General features: G+C 47.5%; 1 protein-coding gene across 1 annotated transcript in view; it reads left to right on the forward strand.

The window, feature by feature from the left end:
* The window catches only part of LOC147665987 (uncharacterized), a 32,948-nt gene extending 14,915 nt beyond the window's left edge, over positions 1 to 18,033 (forward strand). Inside the window, exon 3 of the mRNA XM_086949344.1 lies at positions 17,198 to 18,033. Coding sequence (XP_086805470.1) covers positions 17,198 to 18,033 — 836 coding nt within the window. The remainder of the gene's footprint in view (positions 1 to 17,197) is intronic.
* Positions 18,034 to 23,635: the final 5,602 nt, after the last annotated feature.

The following is a 23,635-nucleotide window of genomic DNA, read 5'->3' on the forward strand; positions in this document are numbered from 1 at the left end:
CCAAACTGGAATCGCATGGTGAGCAAAAAAACGATGGATTTAAGGCCCAGATCTCTGAACTGGGGTGAATGTATGACATTGTTCTGCATTCTGTCCATCAATTGTTCTTTCTGCATTTGTCGTGGATACCAGCGTCCTGAAATCTTTTGATTAGGTGCGGTGGGAGATGTTGTCGAAGGTGGCCGAGAGGTCCAGTAGGATGAGGGTGGCGGTTTCGCCCCAGTCGCGGAGGGAGCGGATGTCGTCGATGGCAGCGAGGAGTCCGGTCTCGGTGCTATAATTGCTTTGGAAGCCGGATTGGGAGTTGTTCAGGACATAGTTTGCTTCAATGAACTTGGAGAGTGGGCATTGATGGCCTTTCGATGACCTTGGCAAGGGGGGGACTAGGGAGATAGGTCTGAGGTACTTGATGTCAGGTTCCGCTGTGATGTATCCCCAGGATTGTACCGATGCTATAAAGGGGCCCACCTCTAGATCATCCCAAGTCTGACACTATTAGTACACAGACTGTTAAGGAGATCAAGCGGGGGAAAAAAGAAGGTCCGGAGGGGAACTGCTGGGCTGCTGGAACCGGAAATCTGAAATATACAAAGCACGGAATAAGTGGTGTTGGGTTACTAGATTGAACCACAACTAACTATGTTACTCTTTCCTCACCTGTATAATCATTCAGGAGTGCTGAGATATAAGAGGTAAGGAAATGGATAACTCCTCATCCCCCAAGGTTACTGTAATGAGAAATAACAACCTCTAAGTATCGAAATACCCCCACCACAGAGTATCTCTTCTTGGTATGTTTTAACTAGAATATACACCTACCCCTGAAGGGAGAAGGAATACCAAACGATCCTCTGGAAACCGAAGACCACCAATTCTATACCTCTAGACTCCTTAAGTAATGTTATTGTATGCAATAGCTTGTGCATTCCTTCATGCACGATGTAATGTCTTATAGGTGTACATACTTCTGTCACCTGGAGTGTCGCTAACACATTTGGTTTCCTCCACAAAGTATTTGAAAACGAAAGTTCTAACAAACAAATAATATCAGCAGCTCAGGACAAAAGGAAGATCCAATAGTACAATTCTTTTCCCCACCATAAGGATCCACAATAGTCAGGAAGAAAAATCTGGTAAGTAGTCACTACTAGCGTTCAATACTTTCACAGATTCACAAAGTAATATTTCAATAGGGTGCAGGGAAATGAACAGGACACCGGAACCTTGAACTCAGTAAGCACCACCTTGAACCAAGAAATATGACGACCTGAAAACAGACGGCGTACGATGTAGGCGCTTCTTAAGCCCCAGCCAATAATCCACTGGACTCCCGACTCACATACCCTCGATGTAAGCCCCACTCGTACCTGTAGCTAGGCGCTTCCTAAGCCTCTGCCAAGATATCCAAAGGGAAGCGTTCCTACCCTTGGGATTGAACAAACCAGTCAATCCAGGTAGGCGCTTCCTAAGCCTCTGCCAAGTAATCCAACGTGCAGTGTAATTCACCGATCCTCCAGACAAGAACTAACTTTCACAAGAACAAATAATCGGCAGCGTGTTCTGCCTGAATGCACGCTAAATGCCTTTTTTGCGCGACGCGTCACTACAGCGCGCCGCCCCAAGGATCATGGGATTTGTAGTTTCTAGTCCCTTGAGCGCGTATTTGGGCAGTCAGTGTTTACCAGTGGTCGGGGAAACGTGACACTTGAGGTCTGTTGGGTCGACAGACGGCTTCTTCAGCAGGGGTTGATCTTGGCATGTTTTCAGGCAGCAGGGAAGGTGGCAGTTTTGATGGAGCAGCTGATGATGCTGCGACTGCTCAATGTAAGATGTGGTACGGAAAGGATCCGGTGGGGCTCTGGAGTGGATGCTCTTTATGGTCTTGAGTGTGTCATCTGTGGTGAGTGGAGTCCAGTTGAGCATGATATGTTGGGGTAAGACCTTGTTGTGTGCGGTGGTGGCAGGCGTTGTAGCAGGGTCTTGGGTGTCAAAGCTGTCGTAGATCTGCCTCATCTTATGGTGGAAGAATGTGCTGAGTTTGTTGCAGAGGTCTTAGGGAGGGTGAGAAGTCTATGGTCTCGCTGTTGGGCCGAGCGAACTCCTTGACGATGGCAAAGACTTCTGTGCTGTTCTGTGCGTGGGCGTTGATTCTGTCTTTTTTTTTTTCACAACAATTTTATTGATAAAGAGGAGCATATGAATTAAAGTGGCATCCCACAATCAGGACGATACCACCAGGCATTGTAGTTACAATTGCAAATAAATCTGAGTGTCAAAGCAATGAACCAGCAGAATCAATGGTACACGAAAACATCAACCCCATCTTCATTTTTTCAAGAATCTACCCACCCAACTCCCCGAACCCTCCCTCAACCCTCCCTAACCCCGTGCATGTGTGTGGGAACCATATGGATGGAAACTCTTGGCGCATCAAGTGTGTGTGAGGGAGTGGGCTTCATAGGAGCATACAGGGCTATAGGTCCTCCTCTGGTTCCTCCGGGGGATCTAGTGTCAAACCTCTGTAGTCCGCCCATCTCTTCCATATCTTGAGATGTTTACGAGGGCATCCTCGTGCCTCGAAGATTGGCCTCTCCAGACCCATACAAAAATCTAAGCCTGCCTTCCATGCAGTCAGGGGGGGGGGCCTCACCTCCTTCCATGCTCGGGCCATGTCTCTTTTGGCTACCATCAGCCCCAGGAGGAGCAGGTGACGCTTATAGATATTACCACCAACCCCTTCCAGGATGTGTAGTAGGCCCAGGCGGTGGGTACGGGGGAGGGTCCAGCCCAACACCTCCGACAGACAGCCCCATACACCCCTCCAAAAGCCAGCAAGTTTTGAGCACGACCACACTGTATGGAGCAATGTACCCACCTCCGCCCCACATCTCAGACACTCCGGGGATTCAATCAGGCCCGCTCTCCACAGACGCTCCCGAGTATAATAAGCCCTGTGTAAAATCTTGAACTGTATGAGGCGAAACCGTATTGCTATAGCCGCCCCCCTCGGGGATTCTAATGCCTCCCGCCAATCATCTTCATCTAGCGGTCCAATATCGGCCTCCCAGTTCGCCTTCAGCCGAAGAAGAGTGGAAGAGCAGTGTGTGACCACGGTCTGGTAAATGCGCGATACTTTTTTGTCTCCAAGGTCACCCATGAACACCTTCGCCTCGATCGGGCTGAACTCCGGGAGCGAGTCAAGATTAGTTATGCTGGGCGTCAATGCATGTCGCAGTTGTAAATAGCGATAAAATTGAGATTGGTGCATATCAAATTCAGCACTAAGAGCCTGAAAGGACTTGAGAGTCGTCCCGGACATCACATGGCTGAGCTGCGAAATGCCTATTGAGTCCCAGCCATCGAAGCCTGATAACTTAGAAAGTTCTGGTAGTAAACCGTTGCGCCATAGCGGCGTTTCCGCGGTCAGTCTACCCCACCAGCCCATGCGACGCAGGGCTTGCCGCCACACCGTAAATACAAGTTTAGTGACTCTCGGCAACGGCCGACGCAGCCGGGGTGAGTATAGGATAGTGTGGAGCGAGTTATCCCCCATTAAAGCACGTTCCAGGGCGTAGGCCGGATCTCCACCGTCACCATACCACCATTCATTTAGAACGAGGAGATGAGCGGCTTGGTAGTATGACCGTATATCCGAGGTGGCTAGACCCCCACAGTACGTGGACAGAAAGCAGGTGCGCAGCGCTACCCTGGCAGCACCGCCAGCCCAAAGGAAGCGGCCCAGCACTGAGTCAACCTGTCGAAACCATTGGGGTGGGATAGGATACGGATGGTTCTGTAGTTGGTAGAGTAGGCGCGGCAGTGCAACCATCTTAAAGATAGCCGACCTGCCAAAAATTGAGAGGGGCATTCTAGTCCAAGTTTTGATATCCGTCTGGACCCGTTCCCAGACGGGCAGCAGATTACGTTCCCATGCCGTGTCCACCGAGTTTGAAAGGAACACCCCGAGGTATTTCAGACCAACTGTGGCCACTTGCAGGTCCGAAGCCCAGGGATCCGTCACAGCGTCCCCATGAAGTACCCACAGGGTGGATTTACGTACGTTGAGGTAGAGACCCGACACTTCCCCAAATAGTTGCATGACCTCCAGGACACGTGGGCCGGAGTGCTGTAAATCGGTGAGGAAAAAGAGGACATCGTCCGCGTATAATGCAATTTTATCCGATAGTGTGGTATTCCATTCAAAGCCCCGTATCAACGCATCACTGCGAACTCTGGCAGCCAGGGGTTCCATTGCTAAGGCAAAAAGATAGGGGGAAAGAGGGCACCCCTGCCTAGTCCCTCGGCCAATGCGGAACGTCTCTGACACCGCCCCGGCGACTCGCACTGATGCCGTGATGTCTGTATAAAGTAGTTTGACATAGGACCGAAAAACCGGGCCCAGGTTGAGCCACGACAGCAGTGTAAATAGGTACGACCACAGTGGCGGCTGGTGACATTTGAAAGTGGTAGGGCGTAAAATAATTGGGGGGGGGGTTAATATCATTTATAAAGAACATATTGAAGACGTAACCTTCATATTCATTCAAATAAATCCTCCAGATAATCTGGTAATAGTTTATTGAATTCTGCATTGAGCTTTGCTACATAAATGCTTTTCTTTCTTTTGGACTGCTTCAGTATATGGGTCTATTCTCAGCCAGGCAGATAATTGACACATTGCGAATTCTTTTTAGGCCACAGTTATATGCAATACTATGGAGCGGCTATGACAAGAATTCAGCAACTATTCACAGCCTGACGTAGATAGGATAAGCATAGTTTTCTAAACTGAGGAGCTTCCGTCCAAACACTTGTAATAGTAAGTACAATGGCAGTGATGTATCTGGGAGATGCACTGCTCAAGAGAACAACGATCCTTATTCTAAATCGGTGTCGTCCTTTGACAAACATATATTCATTTATTTAAGCATACAAAAGCTGTTCAATGTCATTCAGAAAACTAGCTAAACAAAAGCATCTTATTTGTTGTGAGTTAAAGCTGACATAACACTGTTTTCTGTTATTTAAGCTGCATGCATGAGTCAAGTAGCACTATAGGAAACCCACAACAACCGTATTACAAATTAATTTAAACCATCTATGCAGTCATAGTAGCTCAGTAAGTTAAATATTCGCTGCTAAAATGTGAGTGTAATTAGCTGGTAACCTGTTCGAATCCATGCAGGACAAACTCATTCTTCCGATATCATTAGTTTGAGTACGAATAAATTGTAACTGTCACCTAGGTCCATGCACGATCCCTGATAGTATTCCCTCAACACCTGTGTGTTTTGGTGCCCCGAGGAAACACGAGTGGCACAAATAGAGCAATCAGTGTACAATCAACCCTGGCGCTGCCGTGGGCGCTCCAGCGGACATGGAATGTGGTCTCTGCAGCTTGCATTTCATAGGGTCCTTTGTGCTGCTATCAAGCCGAAAATACAAACCGGGGTATTAAAAGGGACATTTCAGGCCCTGCTTGTTCACGGAGGTTCGGCAGGTGAATAAGTGATCAGAACCCCGCCCCCCGTTAAATTACTTGTAACTGAAACTTCCAAGTTAAACATTTTAGGCACTTCTTGTACATCTCGAGCCCCACACCTCCATCACCGGGAAGAAGTAAAGACAATGTCACACAAAACGCAGGATTGTTCCTTCTTTTTATTTGCGCACTCCAGGCATCGTGATAGTGGTCTGCCCGGAGGGACGGTAAAACGGAAACACACCTTTAATAACGCCCTCTCTAATTAACTAAACAAAATCTATAATTCAATCGTGCACAAAACACTTTAAAATTCTCTTGTACATATAATTTATAAATCAACCAGGCCGAAACAGTTAACTTACCTTAGGCTCCGCTTCCCGCCTTCAAGTCCTGACTCCCGCGGCGCCGTCCTGTTTGAAATTTCCATGGTGCTCGACTCGTCGTGACGCAGCAGGAAGGCTGCAGGCAGCCTCCCTCCCCTCCCCTCCACCACAGCACAGCGCTGTGATAGGTTCGGCCGGCTGCCCCCTACTGACGTCATTTCTCTCTGTATGCTGCAGCACAGCAGCATACAGAGAGCAGGGAGAGTGGGAGGGGTTACGCGAGGGCAGGGGGGAGCGGCTTGCCTACACTGTAAATACTGTATGTTTGGGTAGCCTCTCAGGCAGCCCAAACAGACAGTATTACCAACAGTGGGCAAGCCGCTCCCCCCTGCCCTCGCGTAACACCGCCCACACAGGAACCAAACTTCTGCTTTCTCTTCTCGCCGTGCGCGAAGGCAAGGCAGAAACAAATGGTAGTTATTATCATTGGTAATAACTACCTTTGTTTGCCTTCTCGCACGGCGAGAAAACAGGGGGGGCGGCGCCCAAACGCCCCCATGGACCAGCCGCCGCTGTACGACCAGCTGACCGAATCAAAGGCCTTGTTGATATCGGCCAATAGCATTGCCGCCTGGTCCCCCAAGGCTCCAACAGCGTCTAGTGCCGCCTGTGCCCGTCTAATATTGTGTCTTGTTGCCCTGTGGGGCATGAAGCCTGCCTGATCCGAATGGACTAGATCCGTAATATACGGAGCCAGGCGGTTCGCTAGGGCCTTGGCCAATATTTTGGCCTCTATGTTGATTAGGGAAATAGGCCTGTACGAGTCGTGGCTGCCCGGGGGTCTACCAGGCTTCTGAAATACTACTATTTCGGCATGGCGCCAATCGGGGGGCAACGCGCCCCGCGTCCTCGCCACCTCAAGAACTCGGCGATAGTGTGGCCCTAGCTGTACGTGGAATTTCTTAAAAAATTCACACGGGTAGCCATTAGGGCCAGGAGCCTTACCCGCATTGAGCTGCCCCAGAGCGTCTCCCAGCTCTTCCGCTGTGAGGGGTGCATCCAAGATCACCTTGGTCTCGTCAGATACCCGTACGGGCGGTAAGTCCGCGAAAAACCGGTCCAATTCGCCCTCAGGCACTCGGTCACATGAGGCGTATTGGGCTTCGAAGTATGAGGCAAAGCTCGCTGCCAACTCGTTAGGGTCAGTCAGGACCTCCCCATTACCGTCTATAATGCCCGGCAGCACGAGGGGTTGAAAGTTGTGTTGGCACAAGCGATGGAGCATGGAGCACGACTTGTCCCCCCACTGATACACTCTACTTCTTGTGGCCAGCCACGCCTGTCTGGCTTCATCCATCAAGAGGGACGCGTATGTTTGCTGTGCTTGTAAGAGCAGCCTGAGCCCAATCTCATCTCCACCCTCGCGGCGGTCCTGTTCTAGGGTCGCCACTCGCTCAGCCGCCACCGCAGTTTGTTCCCGGCGCCGCCTACGGGCCTCCGAGCACCACGCGATATCTACCCCACGCACGGTAGGTTTCATCGCCTCCCATACCACCTCCACGTCCGCCCCTTCTGTCAGGTTCTCCCGCCAGTAGTGATCTATGGTTTCTCGCAAATGTTTAGTATAGGCTGGCTGTAGCAGATGCCACGAGGACATCCTCCACCTGAATGGTTGCCGTTTCCGCAGGAGGTCTACGTTAACTGAAACTGGGGAATGGTCAGATAGGCCTCTCGGCAAGATGTCCGCGCTCTTCACCCTATTTAGGCATTCACGAGGTAAAAACACATAGTCTATGCGCGAGAATGATCCATGCACCGCCGATAAATAGGTATATTCACGGGTCACCGGGTGCATATGACGCCAAGCATCCACCCAGCCCAGCCCCTCACTCATTGCATGCAGTCTAGTGGGTGGAGGGGAAGGGGAAGGAGTTTCAGCCGTCTCCAGGCGCCTCCGGCGATCCATACATACATCCATTACGTCATTCCAATCTCCCCCAATTACTGCCACCGACTCGGATATATCGTCCCACACAGAGAACAACCTCTCAGCCAGAGCCCATTGCAGGGGGGGGGGGGCATACACACTCCCAAACACTATAGGTTCCGTGCCCACCTTGCCTTTCACAAACACGTAGCGACCTTGTGGATCTATCCATTGTTTCTCATGGACATATGCTATTCTACGGTGTATCAATATGGCCACCCCCCTGGATCCCCGGGTAAACCCTGCATGGAAAACTTGTTGGTAACCAAACCTCTGCAGGCCCAGTGCCTTTGTGCCCATCATATGAGTTTCTTGGAGCAATAACACATCTGCCGCTGCTCTCTTGCCCCATCGCAAAACTGCCCCACGCTTGATTTTGTCTAGTAACCCCCTGACATTCCACGTAACCACTCGCATAGAGTCCTCTGGAGTCCGATGAGTCGAATCAGCCATAGTCCTTCGGAGTCCACCACTGAAGCCCCCCACTCCAGCACCACCCACCACGCGCCACACGAATCAGCATTACGACACACACATGCACTGTACTATCTACCCCAAAGAACATCACCAACCCCCTGGCCCCACAGTCCCCAACAGTCCCAGACCCCAACTCAGCAGCCACAACCCTGACCGCCCGTCTCCCACCACCCCCCACCCTATACCTCAATGAACTATGAAGTATCTGTCGCGGTATGAGTAGTCCCGAGACCGAAACAGCGGGCTCAGGCCCACTCATACCAATGGATCCCAACATCCCAAAGAGGAACAGTGAACTCGCCCCCTCCCCTCAGTGTCCCTCTCACAACGGGAGAGTGGCAGCCACCATTATGCAGTCCCCGAACCCCCCCCCACAGCCTCATCCACCCTCAGTAGACATTAGCAGTACTGTTACAAGGCCGCGATACAGCCAGCAATCCAGCGGACCTCAGGCGACCAGGTACGTCCATCTGGGATTCGCAGCATTAGTAGCAGAATAGGGAGCCAAGGCCCCGAAGACTTCAATGATCTGTGCTAGATTGTTCGGATTCTTCTGTTCTAGCAGTGTGTTGCGTGTCATCGGCCGAGGCCGCTCGCTTGCGTGACTTGGAGCGTTTGGTTCGTCCATGTCGAGATGATCGGTCTCGCTGTGGCCGAGGCGAGCCCTCAGGGGAGCCCGGATTGAGCCCTGGTTGCGGATTCGGTCTGACCTGTACCGTTTCATCGGTCCATCTGAACAGGTCTTCCGGCGTATCAAAGAATAGTGTCCGTGATTGGAAGATCACTCTCAAGCGCGCCGGATACAGCAGGGAATACTGTAGCTTAAGGCCCCTCAACTTCGCCTTGGCTGCCATGAAGGAGTGGCGCTGTTGTTGGACGAGTTTGGTGTAGTCAGGGAAGATCAAGATCTTCTGATTTTCACATAAGAGGGTTTCTTTATTTCTAGCTTCTCTCAAGATGGCGTCCCTGTCGTGGTAGTTCAGCAGTCGTGCGATCACCGCCCTAGGTCGCTCACCCTCGGGTGGTTTCTGTGTCAGGGCACGGTGCGCCCTTTCAATAATGAAGCATGCAGACAGTGTCCCCGGGGGCATCCATGATTCTAGCCACTGTGTAAGGAACAGTTCCATGCCACCCTTCCCACAGCTCTCTGGAAATCCAAGGAAGCGGAGGTTGTTGCGGCGCGCCCGCCCTTCTGCATCTTCCACACGGAGCGCCGTAATCCGCTGCGCAGTTTCCATCGCCGCCATCCTCTTTTTAAGGTTATTCACGTCGTCCTCCACCACTGACACCCTGGATTCTGCCTCCGTGATCCGCGCCACTGCGTTCCTCAGGTCCTGGCGCAGTAATGTCACATCCGCGCCGACGGCCCCTATCTTGGCGTCCAGCATGTCTCGTGACTGGGTTATGGCCGCCATAAGGGCCGCGTTATCCGGCCCCCCTCCAGGCGGGCCACCCCCTGACGGCCCGGGGCCCCCACTAGGCCCGGTGAATTTATCGATGGTGACTTGCTTAGTGGAGCTGTTACCCCCCTGGTCATGATGGCAGAGGTATTAGGGCCACTTGACTGCTGCTGGCCCTTGGAAATCTTAGATAGGGCACTCCGGGTCGGCTTATTGTTGGATATAGCGCCGTGTGGACCTCAGTCACTGCCCCCACACCAGCCGTCAATGATCGTGGCTCGCCGTGACTGGTATTGCTCGTCTAGTCTAAGCGTGGACCCACTGCGCCACGCGCCACAGCGATGTTGTCCCTTCTGGCCCGTGGGCCCGGGGGGGGGGGAAAGGTGGGGGCCCCCACTACTCACAGTTGCCACCGGAATGCTGCGTATTCACCTCGGCCGCCGATGGGGCTCTCCAGGGCGTCCGTCTCCCCTCTATGCTGCCGGCCTCTGACTCCAGGCCGCGAAAATCGAGGTCCCGGCTGCGCCCGGGCCACCAGGCCGCCCCTGCCGCTCCGGTCTGTGTGCTACGTCCACACTGCCCTCAGGCTCAGCCAGGCCTCGGAAGGATGATTTGCCAGCAGTCCCTCCGCCCCAGGGCAGGCGGGGCGCCGTCGCCGTCTCCCGGCCGCAACCCGCTCCTCGGTTGCTCCAAAATCGAGGCCCCGGCTGCTCTGCAGTCCACCAGACCGCACCTCGCACCCTGCCGCCCAGCTCCGCTCGGAAGCGCAGGATCGCCACCGAACACACCGGACAGTCACTGGCACCTCCGGTAATCTTTGCCCCGTTTTGGCTGTGGGACAGGGGCTCGGGGACCAGGATAAATCGTCGGATCAATGGCGGGCCGGCGGGAGCTCTATCAGGCTGCAACCGCCATCGCCGCTTGCGTAGCCACGCCCCCCGATTCTGTCTTTGATGGCCGTTTTTTTGTGGTTTTAAGGAGAAGGTGGTGTGCGTTGACAGCGGTTTTGAAGGTTGCTTGGGTTTCTGGGATTTTGTTGTTCCTCTATCTCTTATTGAGTTGTCTGCTGGTACGTTTGGACTTGTGGAGGGCTGAAGTGAACCAGATGACTTTCTTGAAGTTTTGCCTGCCTGGTGTCTTCTTGAGGGGTGCTGGTGTGTCGGCTCAGTTGGAGATCCATTGGTGAAGGTTGTGTGCTGCAATGTTGGCGTCTGCTGGTGGTGTGGTCATGCTGAGAAAGTTGACGAGAAGTTATTTGGTGGCCTTGTTCCAGCTACAACATATGGGGCAGAGTGGGGGGAGGGTGGTGGTGAACGGTGGTAATGGCTACGTGCACACAGTGCAGGTTGGTCCAGAGGAGTTCGGTGGTGTGGCTGTAGGTGATGTTCTCGCTGACGGAGAAGACGAGGACTAGCGTGTGTCTGGTTGTATTGATCAATGTGGTGACTAGCTGATTGAGTCCAATATTGGCGAGGTTCTCCAGTCAGGAGTCGGTATTTTGGTCACTGGGGTTGTCCAAGTGGAAGTTGAGGTCTCCGAGTAGGATGTAATCGGTGGATGGTAGAGCCTGGGGTGGGATGAGGTCTTCGATGGCATCACTGAAGGGTGGGGGCTGGGGGTCTTGTAGACTAGGACGCCACAGAGTGTGGTGTTGGGGTTGCTCTGGATCTGGAAGGGGAGGTGTTCCATGGTAGTCGTTGAGTCATTCGAGTAAGTGGTCAGTTGGTGGGTGTTCTTGAGGATGATGGCTTTGCCTTCTCCTGGTCGGTCGACGCTGTATTTGCGTGTGATTTTGTAGCCGCAGGGGATCGCGGAAGTATCACTGATTTTAAGTCCAACTTCTGCCGCCTTCTTGGTGGGCATTTTCAATCCAGTATGATTGTGAGGTATACCCCCTTACCCTAAATAGAGCACTGAGAAATGTAAAGAAATTCTTTATTTTTAATCTTGCATGGAAATGGTGGCTTTTTTTTAACATGTGTTCCAGAGATTGTCAGTAGTGGGAAAGTGTGCAGATTCGACATCAGTAAGCATCCTATGTGCCCGTGTAATTTCTCATCTTTATTCAGGCCCTTCACTTCCTTGATACCCAACTCTGAATAATATCTTAAATCCATTCTTTTCAATTTCTTCTCTTGATCACCTCCTCTGATATAAGGCCAAAGAAACCGAGCGCGTCTACAATGATATCATGGCATTCTACAAAATCTCCAGACACTGGTGAATTTAAGCCCGGGTGTTTGATGCCTCTCATGTGCTCCATCACTTGCCAATGAGGAACATCAAGTTTGCCACATATTGTTTTCTGTGTGTGCATTCTTTCACGTATATATACACAGAAATCTGTGCTACAGGTTATGAATTGATTGCTTTCCTTCCTGTTCTGCAGAATAACCTCCTTTATTTTGACACCAGATTTGCAAGCCATACGTTTTCCTCATTTTCTGAAACCTTTAAGGTTAGATGGACCCTTTCTCTCATTGGATTATCTATATAGCTATGGACTTGTTGGTCATTTAAGGATAGGGCTTCACGATACGTGATGGAGCGATGTGAGGTAATATCGTGTCCAATCACCTGATCAGCTTTTAATATTTTCCAATGTTTAGAATTTGTCTTGCTGCTGTGTACCTCGTATTGTTTGTAGTGATGAACCTTACGGTAATATCAGGTCTCTCCTTTGGTGTCTCTGATTTGAAAGTAGTTTATTCATGTTCTGGGTTCTCGCTTGGCTGCTGGCCGCTTACTTTTTTCTTCCTTCTCATACACTTCTTGGCTTTCCCTTTTTCGACGGGTCCGTAGCATTTCACCATAAGGGATACTTTCTATCAGTTTCTGTGGATGCACGCTATTCTCAATGCCCTGCTTTTTCCTTTCTATGTAGGCTTTTGACCATGTGTGCTTCTCTAGCTCAGTATGGATAGCCAGGTCATTTATAGATTTATTTCTGATCTAATGAGTGAATTTTAGGTTGAGATCAGTTTTTGTCTCTGGATTAATCTTTTAGACATTTCCCTACTTCCGTCCCACAGCAGGGAAAGGTCATCTATATCCCTGATCCAAATCAGCGCATGGTTTGTCATGTTTTCATGTTGTGATGTCCAGACCACCTGTTATGTGCCCGGGTTAAGCCCATGTAGTGAAGAAGCTCATTTCATATATTGTCCTATTTTTTACAGGAACATTTCTGCTGTGACCTTTTAGAAATATTTCCATGCACGACAATGTTGGATTTGTTTCTCTGAAACTACTTTGTTTACACATCTAGCTTCGCACAACATTATCACGATGCCTCGAACACCATGTACAAGGCCTCTTGCCGCGCTATGTTCAAATGTCGTATCTTCATCCACAGGGTAACAGGGCTATCTACATATCTAGTACATAGACTGATCTATACGTACATCACAAAGATGCTTTCTATTATAAATAATGAGCATCCCAATAGATTAGTAGAGGAGGCGCTACAGCTGACGACGTTGAGGGTCAGTGCAGGCTGAGACTTCACTATGCAGACGTTTGGCATCTCCGTGAGGGGGAGTTCAGTTTATAACCAATACGGGGCCTGCATTCTTTCCTGTCAGGTAATGGGGTGGGATCGTCTCTTAGTGGGGATTCTTGGCTTCCCACCCACACACACTCTAGGTACACGCAGAGTAGGAAGTGCATAGTAGGAGTCCGCCTGATTACTGCCTTGCTTATATGCCTGCATATATACACTGTTTTAGCATCCATGATAGAACTATATCTACTATTTACGTGCTTGTAATCACTGTCAGCTGCTTCGGACTACTGATTATTGCAGCTTATGTATTCTATACAAGAATAACGTTGGTTCAATAAATGTATTGAAAACGTCCCACTGTGTATTCTCTGTATATTTTTCTGTAGTAAGGTTGAGTGACTGAGAGAAAGGTTCTGTTCTGTTTCCACGATCCCTGAGGGGTCAGGGTTGTCACGTTCTGAGGTTGCCAGAAACCATTCGCTTCCTGGTAAGGTCAGGGAGACTTATGATGGCACTGTGAGCTAGCTGGTCTCTAGGTCAACTCATCCTGCGGAGGTGCCCGGAGCCAGTCTAGGCACCTCATCCAAAGTTTATATTGTCCAACAAACGCGCAGGTCCTACGGATTAGTGGGAGCTACAAGACACACCTGTTCCTTCTACCAGACCACAAATAAATTTGCAGAGCTCGGAGAGCAGGCGCTCATTGCTGTTCCTGAGATTTGTTTGTAATATCTATCTTAAATATGAAAATATTGTTATTTAGGCAAAAGTCATGGTCCTAAGCATCCATGTATAGTCATGTGGAGATATTTGTCTTTTGCAAAAAGCGTGTTCTTATGCTCTTAGACCTTGCGTATGATGTATGCATAATTATCAAGATCACATCCTAGGTAATTGTCAAATATGATTGTCTCCTGTGTATATCTTTTGTAGAAAATTCTCTCTATCTCTACAATATGATGGGAGGCTCTCCACAAGAATCAGCAATACATGGTTTTAGTTTATTGCTGTGTTTTCCAGTGAGCGATTGTTGGAGGGCACTATACGCCCGCTTGTTCTTGCATACATTTGTTAGAAGGTAAAAGCATGGTAGAGTAGAGTAGAGGGTAGTGTTTTACACAAATGAAAATGTTGCCATTCCCATTTCACAACAATCCGTATTTAATAATTATTGAAAAGCCTTTTGTTCATAATTGCAAACAATCATTAAAACCACATTTTTGCCCCTTATCAGATGACATTGGTACTTATGTTGTCATTACGGAATGTGTTAATGGCCTCCCTTTGTCCATTACTCAAGTTGGATCTGATTCTTCCCTTCTTGCCTTGACTGGTGAACAATTTATTTGAACAAGTCTTTGGCGACCAAGTCACTAAAGACATCCAGATTATCATTAGGCAAGGAGGAGTTATATGTAGCATGGTTTTTGAAGCGAGTTAGGCTTCCCTGATCTATCTGTGCCTCATTTCCAAGCCGCGCTTCCCGCTATTTCGTAGCACATATATTTCTATTATCCAGACCAGCCAATGTCATGAAGTATCAGCGTCTCTTGAACACAAGTCATGTTTTCTGTATTGGGCTCCCCTATTCTCATGCATTGGCTTGGGTCTGATTTTATGTTGATATCTTAGAAACGGAAATATGTAAATTCTACATGAACTGCAATGTAAGTCCCTACTGGGGCAGAAATATAAACCAAGGTTCTGGATATTTAGTTCATCCATTGTCAGTTAATGTTGTGATGATTTAATAATCATATCTCGCCTTGCTCTATCACCTTTCTCTTCCTATGGGGTTTTATCTTTTTGTCTTCCATTTGCTCTATCCAGTCTTTCTCTTCCTCTGTTTGTGCCTCTTGCTTTTGTTTTCCTTTTTTATGATATTCCATTGTCCGTCCTTGTCTGCCAAGTCGTTTTTTTCTAGGTAGTTGCTAACAGAGTCATCTGAGTCACCTTCTGAGCTTGATTCCTCTGTCAGAAGCTCATGTTGTCTTTGTGTCAATCAAATTTTGACTGCTCTCCTTACTTATTCGTATCATCTTACAAAGTTTAAGACTCTTCCAGGACAGTAGTCTTGCTTTTCCCTTTAAAATTTCCTCTTTTGTAGCCTTTACCTCTTTCTTATCACTTGTTCATCATTCTCGTTGTCCTTAAGTTCAGCTCTTATTTTCAAGTGCAATAAATGTGAGGTTGGAGAACTCCATCGGACTGCAGACTTAGAACTGTAACAAAGAAAAAAACAAGTTGGCAGGCCTTTTCCATCTATGAACTCATGATCTGGAACAACATCCCTGTATCCATCAGGACCGCCCGACATTGCTCCCGTTTAGGAAAGAGCTGAGGACTTCCTTCTTTAAAAATAATTTATGCTCATCTTTGGCCCCAGCTTTAGGCTAGGTTTGCAATGTAGAAATAACATATAGATACATACATAAAGAAGCTGGCCTAGCCTACACTAACGTTTGAATACTTTTGAAAAAACTCTTGCGAAAATGTTCATGGGAGAGTTGAGAATGGTTATCCCACCATAGCACCCCTGGAATCCAGTTAAGATTTTAATGTTGTCTTATCAAGAGTAACAAGTCCACCTTTTAAGCCACAACATCACTGCAAGCCTTAATGTAGATAGTTGTCTACCTAGTAGCAGTCACTTCCTCAAACAGTTAGAAAATGACACGACCCATCAGTAGAGGAACAGTTCCTGCAAGTTTACAAAGACAAAGTTAAATATGCATCCAGTGTTAAACATGCACTCTTGCTCTACATTATCAGAATTGAAAATGTATGAAAAATAAGACATTTTTTTGCACCGGCACAATTTGGCATATGGTTTTCTACTCGTGCGGAGACAAGGGGTGGGCGGAATTTGCGTAGTCGTGTTACACAAAGCTCAGCGTAAAAAATTTCCGTGAGCACGCAGAATTCTGCGAACACGCGGAATTGCTTCTTCCGCTCGTTCACAATGCTTTTTTCCTGTTTGCGAACGCTGTTTGCATGCTCGGGGGGAAATATCTTGCAAACACATATTTTGAAAGCGTGAACAAGCAAACAATTCTACGAAGCCGGGGATCGCGGAGGTTTTGGCAATTCCACTTTCTCCGCAGAACGTGAAATTACCCAAATTCCTCAAATTTCGCAAGTGGAACTGAATTTACCGCCCAGGCCTAGCAGAGACACCACATAGAAATACCACAGGCTGAGTCCACGTGTGATAATGATGCAACCATGTCTTTTCTACCCAACATACCTCTAGTAGATATTTGTAAAGCAGAAACATGTGGTTCTGTGCATCCTTTCATAAAATATTTCTCTGGTGACATCAACATATTTGGTAGTTGAGGTATGTGGGTCCGATGTTGAGCGATTTGTAGGTGCGGGTGAGGAGTTTGAAGGTGATCCTCTTCTCGACGGGGAGCAAGTGGATGCTTCGTAGGTGTTGGGTCATATGTTTTTGGCTTGGTGTCCCTTGAATGAGCCTGGCTGCGGCATTCTGGACCTTACCGATTCTTTTAAGTTATTGCACAACCTGTGATGTGCCACAGCTTGCTGCAAATGGAAAATGTTACTCTCTTGCAAATACTGTCAGCTTGTCATGTTGTAGGCTCACATGCATCACCCACTTGCTGTATGGTTGGAAAGTATATAGGTTGCTCAGAATAAGCAGTTTATTTTTTTTATTTTACACATATAAGCAGTTGTACTCCGATGGAGAAAACAAAACAAGGAGTTTAATTGGAGTCTGCGCGCTGATGCATTATGCCTTTCTGCTATGGATTACAAGTCATTCTCCAGATCAAAACTCAATCTTTAAATTACATTTTTTTTAGTAGTCAGAACCCAACCCATGAGAGGTCACCACATGTGAACTGTAGAACTACAAGCAGCAAATGATTGTTTACAGGTAGTAACATTTTCCTTCCTTCCTAGATATTACTGTCCACCTTTCTCATATTATAACCGTGCATTTCTTTCAAGAAATATTTCCCATGTATAATTCTCAGTGTTCATTTCATTCTGCAGCACAGCAGCCGACGACAGAAAGTATGAATGGGAAAGAGAAACGTAAAGCTTCTGGAGGAAGGAAGAATTTTGCTTATAAAATAAATGAAAGAAAACACCAAGGAATAGGCAGAAGACAGAATTTTAACAATAAAACACTACTTGCAAGGCAGAAAAGAATAAGCACCAGCCTAAGAGCTTATGCCTGTGCTGAGTGTAAGAAGGCATTTACTGGAAAGACGCATCTTTTACTGCACGAACAAACACACACAGATCGGTATCCCTACACTGAGCATGAAATGAGGTTTGCTGATAAGGCAACACATGAAAAAACTCACAAAGGAGAGCGGCCCTTTCACTGCAATGTCTGTGAGAAAAGTTTTACTCGGAAGGGAAATCTTCTACAACATCAAAGCGTACACACAGGAGAGAGACCTTATCACTGCACTGTGTGTTCCAAACCCTTTTCCCGGAAGGCACACCTTGTACTGCATCGAAGAACACACACAGGAGAGCAGCCTTATCACTGCATTGAGTGTTCCAAGCGCTTTGCTTATAAGGTATCCCTTGTACTGCATCGAAGAACACACACCGGAGAGAGGCCTTATCACTGCACTGTGTGTACCAAGGGCTTTACTCTTAAGGCATCCCTTGTACGCCATCAAAGCATACACACAGGAGAGAGGCCTTATAACTGCACTGTGTGTGAGAAGAGGTTTTCACGGAAGGGGACCCTTGTACGGCATCAAAGCATACACACAGGACAGAGGCTTTATCACTGCACTGTGTGTAGCAAGAGCTTTGATCTTAAGGCAAGCCTTGTACGCCATCAAAGAACACACAGGCGACGGCCATGACGCCGTACAGGATATGGAAACTGCTGTAAACAAAAGGTGGTGCTCAGCAACCTCAAGTAACACATACAAGATGGAAGCCTTCTCGAAGCACTGCCAAAAAACCTTCATTTAAAAAAAGAAATGTGATCCTTTACATCATCTAAGAATCTACAGCTGAAGTTAGACCTCCCATGACATCTAACAATCCGTCCGGGCTGAGGTCCTCCCTTTCCTCTGAATGTCAGAAGAGCTTTGAGTTAAAGGACAAACTCTAACGTTCGCAACGTCTCCAAACAGAATGTAGCTTCTTCAACGTCACTAACGTCACTTCACCAGGCAATGAACTTCACAGAGGCTGCTTCACTGCGAATTAAACCTGTCAGACTCCCATGAAATGTGTGCAATGTTGAGGACATGTTACCAACTGTAGATCATAAACTATCCTGATAGACATAACTTCTGGGATTCAACAAAAAATTATTGAAAGACCTGAGCACATGGGAAAAGGAACTAGGAGAAGAAATGGGAATCAATAACCACTTGAGGACAAAAAATATAAACTCTTTTCATCACTAAAGCAGGAACTTCTACTCCCTATCAGTATCTTCAGACCGGCTGTGTAAATATTCTGTACAACCCATCCAGACTGAGAGATCAAAAGAGGATTCGTGGCTGTCCAGAGTCTAACAACTTACAAAGGAGGCACCAACCATATTGTTCTGCAGTTTCAACTGCCGAGACCGTTACACAATTCGTAATGTTTTGAGATGGTTTGTTCTGGTGAGAATTTTCTTTTTATTTGATAATCAATTTTATTATCATTTTGAAAAGAAAAAAAAAGACATCATACACAGTAAAGCCAATTCCGTCTCCAACAGACAGTAAATTAACCCACTGTTAGAGTAGGAGTATTTATGCAAGCCACCCAAGCTGGAAAGCAGCACCCCGTTACATGGGACAGCCAAAGCTGGCAATTTAAAACAGTAGGTTCAGCCATTTGGCACCTCGTGGGACAGCCATGTTCCTCCTGGGACACGCACCAATCCACTCCCTGGTGCCACTTTCACAGGGTAGGGGGGTTGGGCTGGGCCCAGGCCGCTGCAATATCTCATTTAGCCACAGAGGCCGCCGTTACCAGAAAATGTTTGTCCGCTCTAGAGCCGTCCAAACCTTCAAATATACACAGGAGAAGACGTAAGGGATCGTGTGGAACCTGGCGACCCAAGGTCTGTGTGAGCTCAGATTCCACCTCGGACCAGAATGGGTCAAGGCCTGGGCAAAACCAGACCATATGGTAGAAGTCGGCCGGAGTTTGGCCGCTATTCTGGTGAGAATTAAATACCCCAAAACTAACTTTCACATGCATTAAAAAACAAAGCAGATTAGCTAATGTAGACCCTGTGAGGAGTATTTCATCTCATTCTGTAATGTGTTTTGTGGGGTCAGTTGTTATCCTGTTCTAGTGTGAGGGGGAGATTGACAACTAGACAAAGGACACTACCGCAGGGAGCTGTTTGCCAAGAATGTCTTATTTTACGCAATAAAACTTTGCTAATAAACCAATCTGCCTGCCTGTTCATGTGGCGATGAGACGGGAGATACTTCAAACTCATCAGGACGTTCAGAGTGTCTGTTTTCTATCTTGGTGATTACTCTGTCCCGTAAGAGGGTGGGTAGGAACTTACGCCCCCCTGCAGCCCTCCCACCACCAGCCCCTCAGATGTGAGGCATTCCAGGGTGTAGTTCGCTCCATCACTGTGTTTATTAGAGTTGTGCAAGCATTACAAGTACAATTTGCACTGTTGATGTTTCAGAAGACAACTTTTGACGTTTAATAGTGTAATTGCTTTGGGAACACCTTTGTCCCTTGGGCCTTTTCCTTCACTGAACGTATTGATTGGCTTAAAATAGTCCGATTACTCTGGACCCTGTGGCATCTGTGAGCGCACAAAGCATGCCTCTAAACTATTATATGGAAGCAACAGCACTAGTGTATGGAGTCGTGAAGCATTCTGGGGAACGCTGTGTCCCCTACAAGATCCACCCGTGGTCATCAGTGACCATGAAGCAAGGGACAGACAGATGCCTGGTGCGAGGCTCCTCTGGGGTCACTCAGACACCAGTGCCGATGTCCCACCCCTATCCCCGACAATGTTTAACATCTACGTCTCTCCTTGGGTTAGACTTATCAGGAGGCATGGATTTGCCCTGTCTCGTATGTTGATGATTCTCAGCTTGTTATCTTCAATCAGCCTGAGGCCACAGCCACCAGGTTTCATGCTTGTCTCACTGAGATCATAACCTGGATGAACCATAGCTGCCTGAAAATGAACACTGGCAAAACGGAGGTGATAGAGTGTGGCCCTGGTCGCTGCGTGTGGAATGACTCCTAGTGGCCGGTTGAGGCCGGGGAAGGCCCGTGTCCTGTCCCCAAGGTCAGGAACCTCTGAGTCATCTTCGATGACCAGTTTAATTTTTCTGCCCAGGTAAACAGTCTCACTTCCTCCTGCTTCTTTTCACTAAAAACCTTGAGAAAAATCCTCCCTTTTCTCTCACAAGAATTGCAAAAGACGCTGGTGGTGGCGCTCTTCCTGTCTAAACTGGACTATTGCAATGCCCTTTTTTGGACATTGATAAGACCCAGCTGAGAAAACTGTAGTCTCTACAGAACACTGCAGCAAGATTACTTCTAAACATTTCTAAAGGACAATCAACCTCGGCAGGAATTAAGTCACTGCACTGGCTTCCCATCCAGCAGCAGGTGGAATTTAAGGCCTTATGCCTGGTGCACAAAGCACTTTATGGTGGAGGTGCTGAAGATCTCCCAAAAATGTTCCTACCTTATAATTTGTAATTGTAATTTATTTATTATGTTTTGGCTCTCAAAAGAGGGCCACATAAAATATACAATATAAAACAACAGGACAAATACAAAGAAAATCAAGCCGTTTGAGGAACAAGATTGAATCCAAAATAGACATGCACAAAATAATCTACAAAAGGTCGGACAGACAAAGCATCTCCAGGTATATATTAATAAATAGCTAAAAAACCTTTAAAAAAGTTAAAAATATGGAAACAGAACATTTCGTTAGGAGGGCAATAAAGTGCGTGAAGAAAGCCATTTAAAGTGACAATGCCAAGGCGGAGACAAATAACTTTTAACCATTGGATGCGCAATTTACGGAGCATAGGGCAAATCAAAAGAACATGCATACAGTCCTGGGTGCTCAATTTACATAAATTGCACAATGCAGAGGAGCCATACCATTTGGATAACAGTAGATTTAGTGGAATTAAATCATAACGTAACAGAAACCAAAATCTACGAATACCATGCGGTAGGTTCCATATGACATAGGGTTGTGGCCGCTTCATCACATAGGAATTAAGGAGAGATTCCTCATTCCTTTTTTCACCAACTAACTTTTTATCAGAATAAAAACAAAGATCCCACGAGGCCTCCTTTAAAACGAGTTTTAACTGTAAGGGAGAATAAGAAAACAGAACGCTTTCATCTAACTTAAGAAGGGCGACAGCCCTTCTAAAGTTACTTACAAGTTTAGAAAACTCTTTAAAATTACCCAATAGTTCACTTCTGAGGAGAGCTCGCATAGTCCCTACTCCTGCTCTAGCCAAACAGGCCACCCATCTTATTATGGCACATAGACCCTGTACCCAGCTGCTCCTGAGTCCAAAGTCAAGCCTGCAAGCGGCCAGAGAGCACGCAGTATTTAAGGAAGAAAGAGATCTTAGGAGTTTCCCCTCAATCTTGTGGCAAAAGTCCCAGTTTTTCACCTCTATGAGCTCAATACCATACAAGATAGTTGCGGGGATTTTTGATCTAAAAACTTCCAGAAGACTTGAAAAGTGCCTTTTTCCCGTTGCCTGGTATAGAGAGTTTAAACCATTGCCATGGGCAAGAGCCTTGCGGGAACAATGCTCTATATGGAGCTTCTCACTCAAGCTAGCCGTGATGATTTTTCCCAGAAATGTGTAGGAATTTACCACCTCCAATCTTTGGCCCCCAATAGCCCAACCATAATTTACAGAACGGCACTTCTTCTTACCGGCTATGCACATCACTTTACTTTTGGTAATGTTAATCTTCATGCAATTGTCTACAGCAAAAGCGTGAAGAGCATGTAGCCGATTTGCAAGGCCCTTGGGGGTCAAGTCGAGGATAAGGACATCATCGGCATACATCAGGCAGGATATTGGGGTCCCCCCCACCACCGGGGCAATACCCTCACTAGCGGACAATGCGGCGGGAAGGTCAGCCGTGTATAAGGAGAACAAAAGGGGAGCCAATAAACAGCCTTGTTTAAGGCCATTCAAAGATGGAATTTGTGCAGAAAGCCCCCTTTCGCCCCCCAATAAGACCCTACACCAGGTCTCTGTATGAAGAGACCGAACCAACTCCAACAGAAGGGTAGGGACACCAAGCGACGCCAATTTTCTCCACAGCGTTCCGCGATCTACTTTGTCGAACGCCGTGGAGAAATCAATAAAGGCGGCATACACTACCCCTCCTCTCACCTGGACATATTTATCTGTGACCACCTGGAGAGCGGTGAGATTGTCTAGCGTACCGTGGTCCCTGCGGAAGCCGGTCTGTTCAAACGGCAAGACATTGCCCTCCTCGACCCAATCGGAAAGGGAGCCAAGAAGACATTTCGCAAAGACCTTTCCGATGGAGTCGAGGAGCGCAATCAAGCGATAATTGCTGGGGCTATCCCTTGTACCCTTCTTGAAAATGGGGACCAAGATGCTTCCCCTCCAAGATGCAGGTACAGTTTTGGACAAAAAACAGGCTCTAAACAGGGGATACAGGATTTTACTCCACCTTAAAGGGTCTTGTTTAAGGACCGTCATGGGGAGTTCATCCGGGCCCATTGCCCCAGAAGGACGCATATTTTTTATTGCCATCTCAATTTCTTTTTCTGTGGGGTAATTGACAGGACCTTCAGGTGCAGCATTTATGAGAATATCATCACCTGGAATCCCGTTCCCTGCATAGAGATCGCGGATATAAGAAGTCCATATCTCTTCCGCTATAGGGATGGGGGAGGGACTTCGTCGCGTACCACACCCCTTCCCGATTATTGCCCAAAACTCTCTAATTCTACCATGGACGACAGATTCCCTCAGATTAATCCAAACATTGTCTTCCCTTTCCTTTTTAATTTTTTGCTTAAGTCTACATCTCTTTCTTCTTAACCTTGCAATTTCTTTTCCACGTTCCAAGACTCTATCTAAATATTGTTCACGGACTAGTTTATTTATTTCCCTATTCAAGGTGCGCAATATACTAGGGACCACTTCCCCTTTTCTAGGGAGTACAGTTTTTTTTGCGTAAACTGTAATATTTCGCATAAATTCTTCAAAATAAACTAATTCGTTCCCATTCCACTCATTTATTACCATTAGGGTGTCAGACAGGAAGTCCTGTACCCCATTAAGAGCGGAAGGATTCCAAAAACACCTTCCAGAGGAAGCATGGAAGGTAGCGTCACTGGCATTAAGCGACCAAGACGCAGTGGTCGTGGAATTTAAGGACATAGTTAAGAGCAGTATACTATGGTCGCTAAGGGATGTGGGTATAATCTTAAGGTCCTGAATG

This window comes from Lissotriton vulgaris, unplaced genomic scaffold (genome assembly GCF_964263255.1).
Source record: "Lissotriton vulgaris unplaced genomic scaffold, aLisVul1.2 SCAFFOLD_1095, whole genome shotgun sequence".
Classification (NCBI taxonomy): Eukaryota; Metazoa; Chordata; class Amphibia; order Caudata; family Salamandridae; genus Lissotriton; species Lissotriton vulgaris.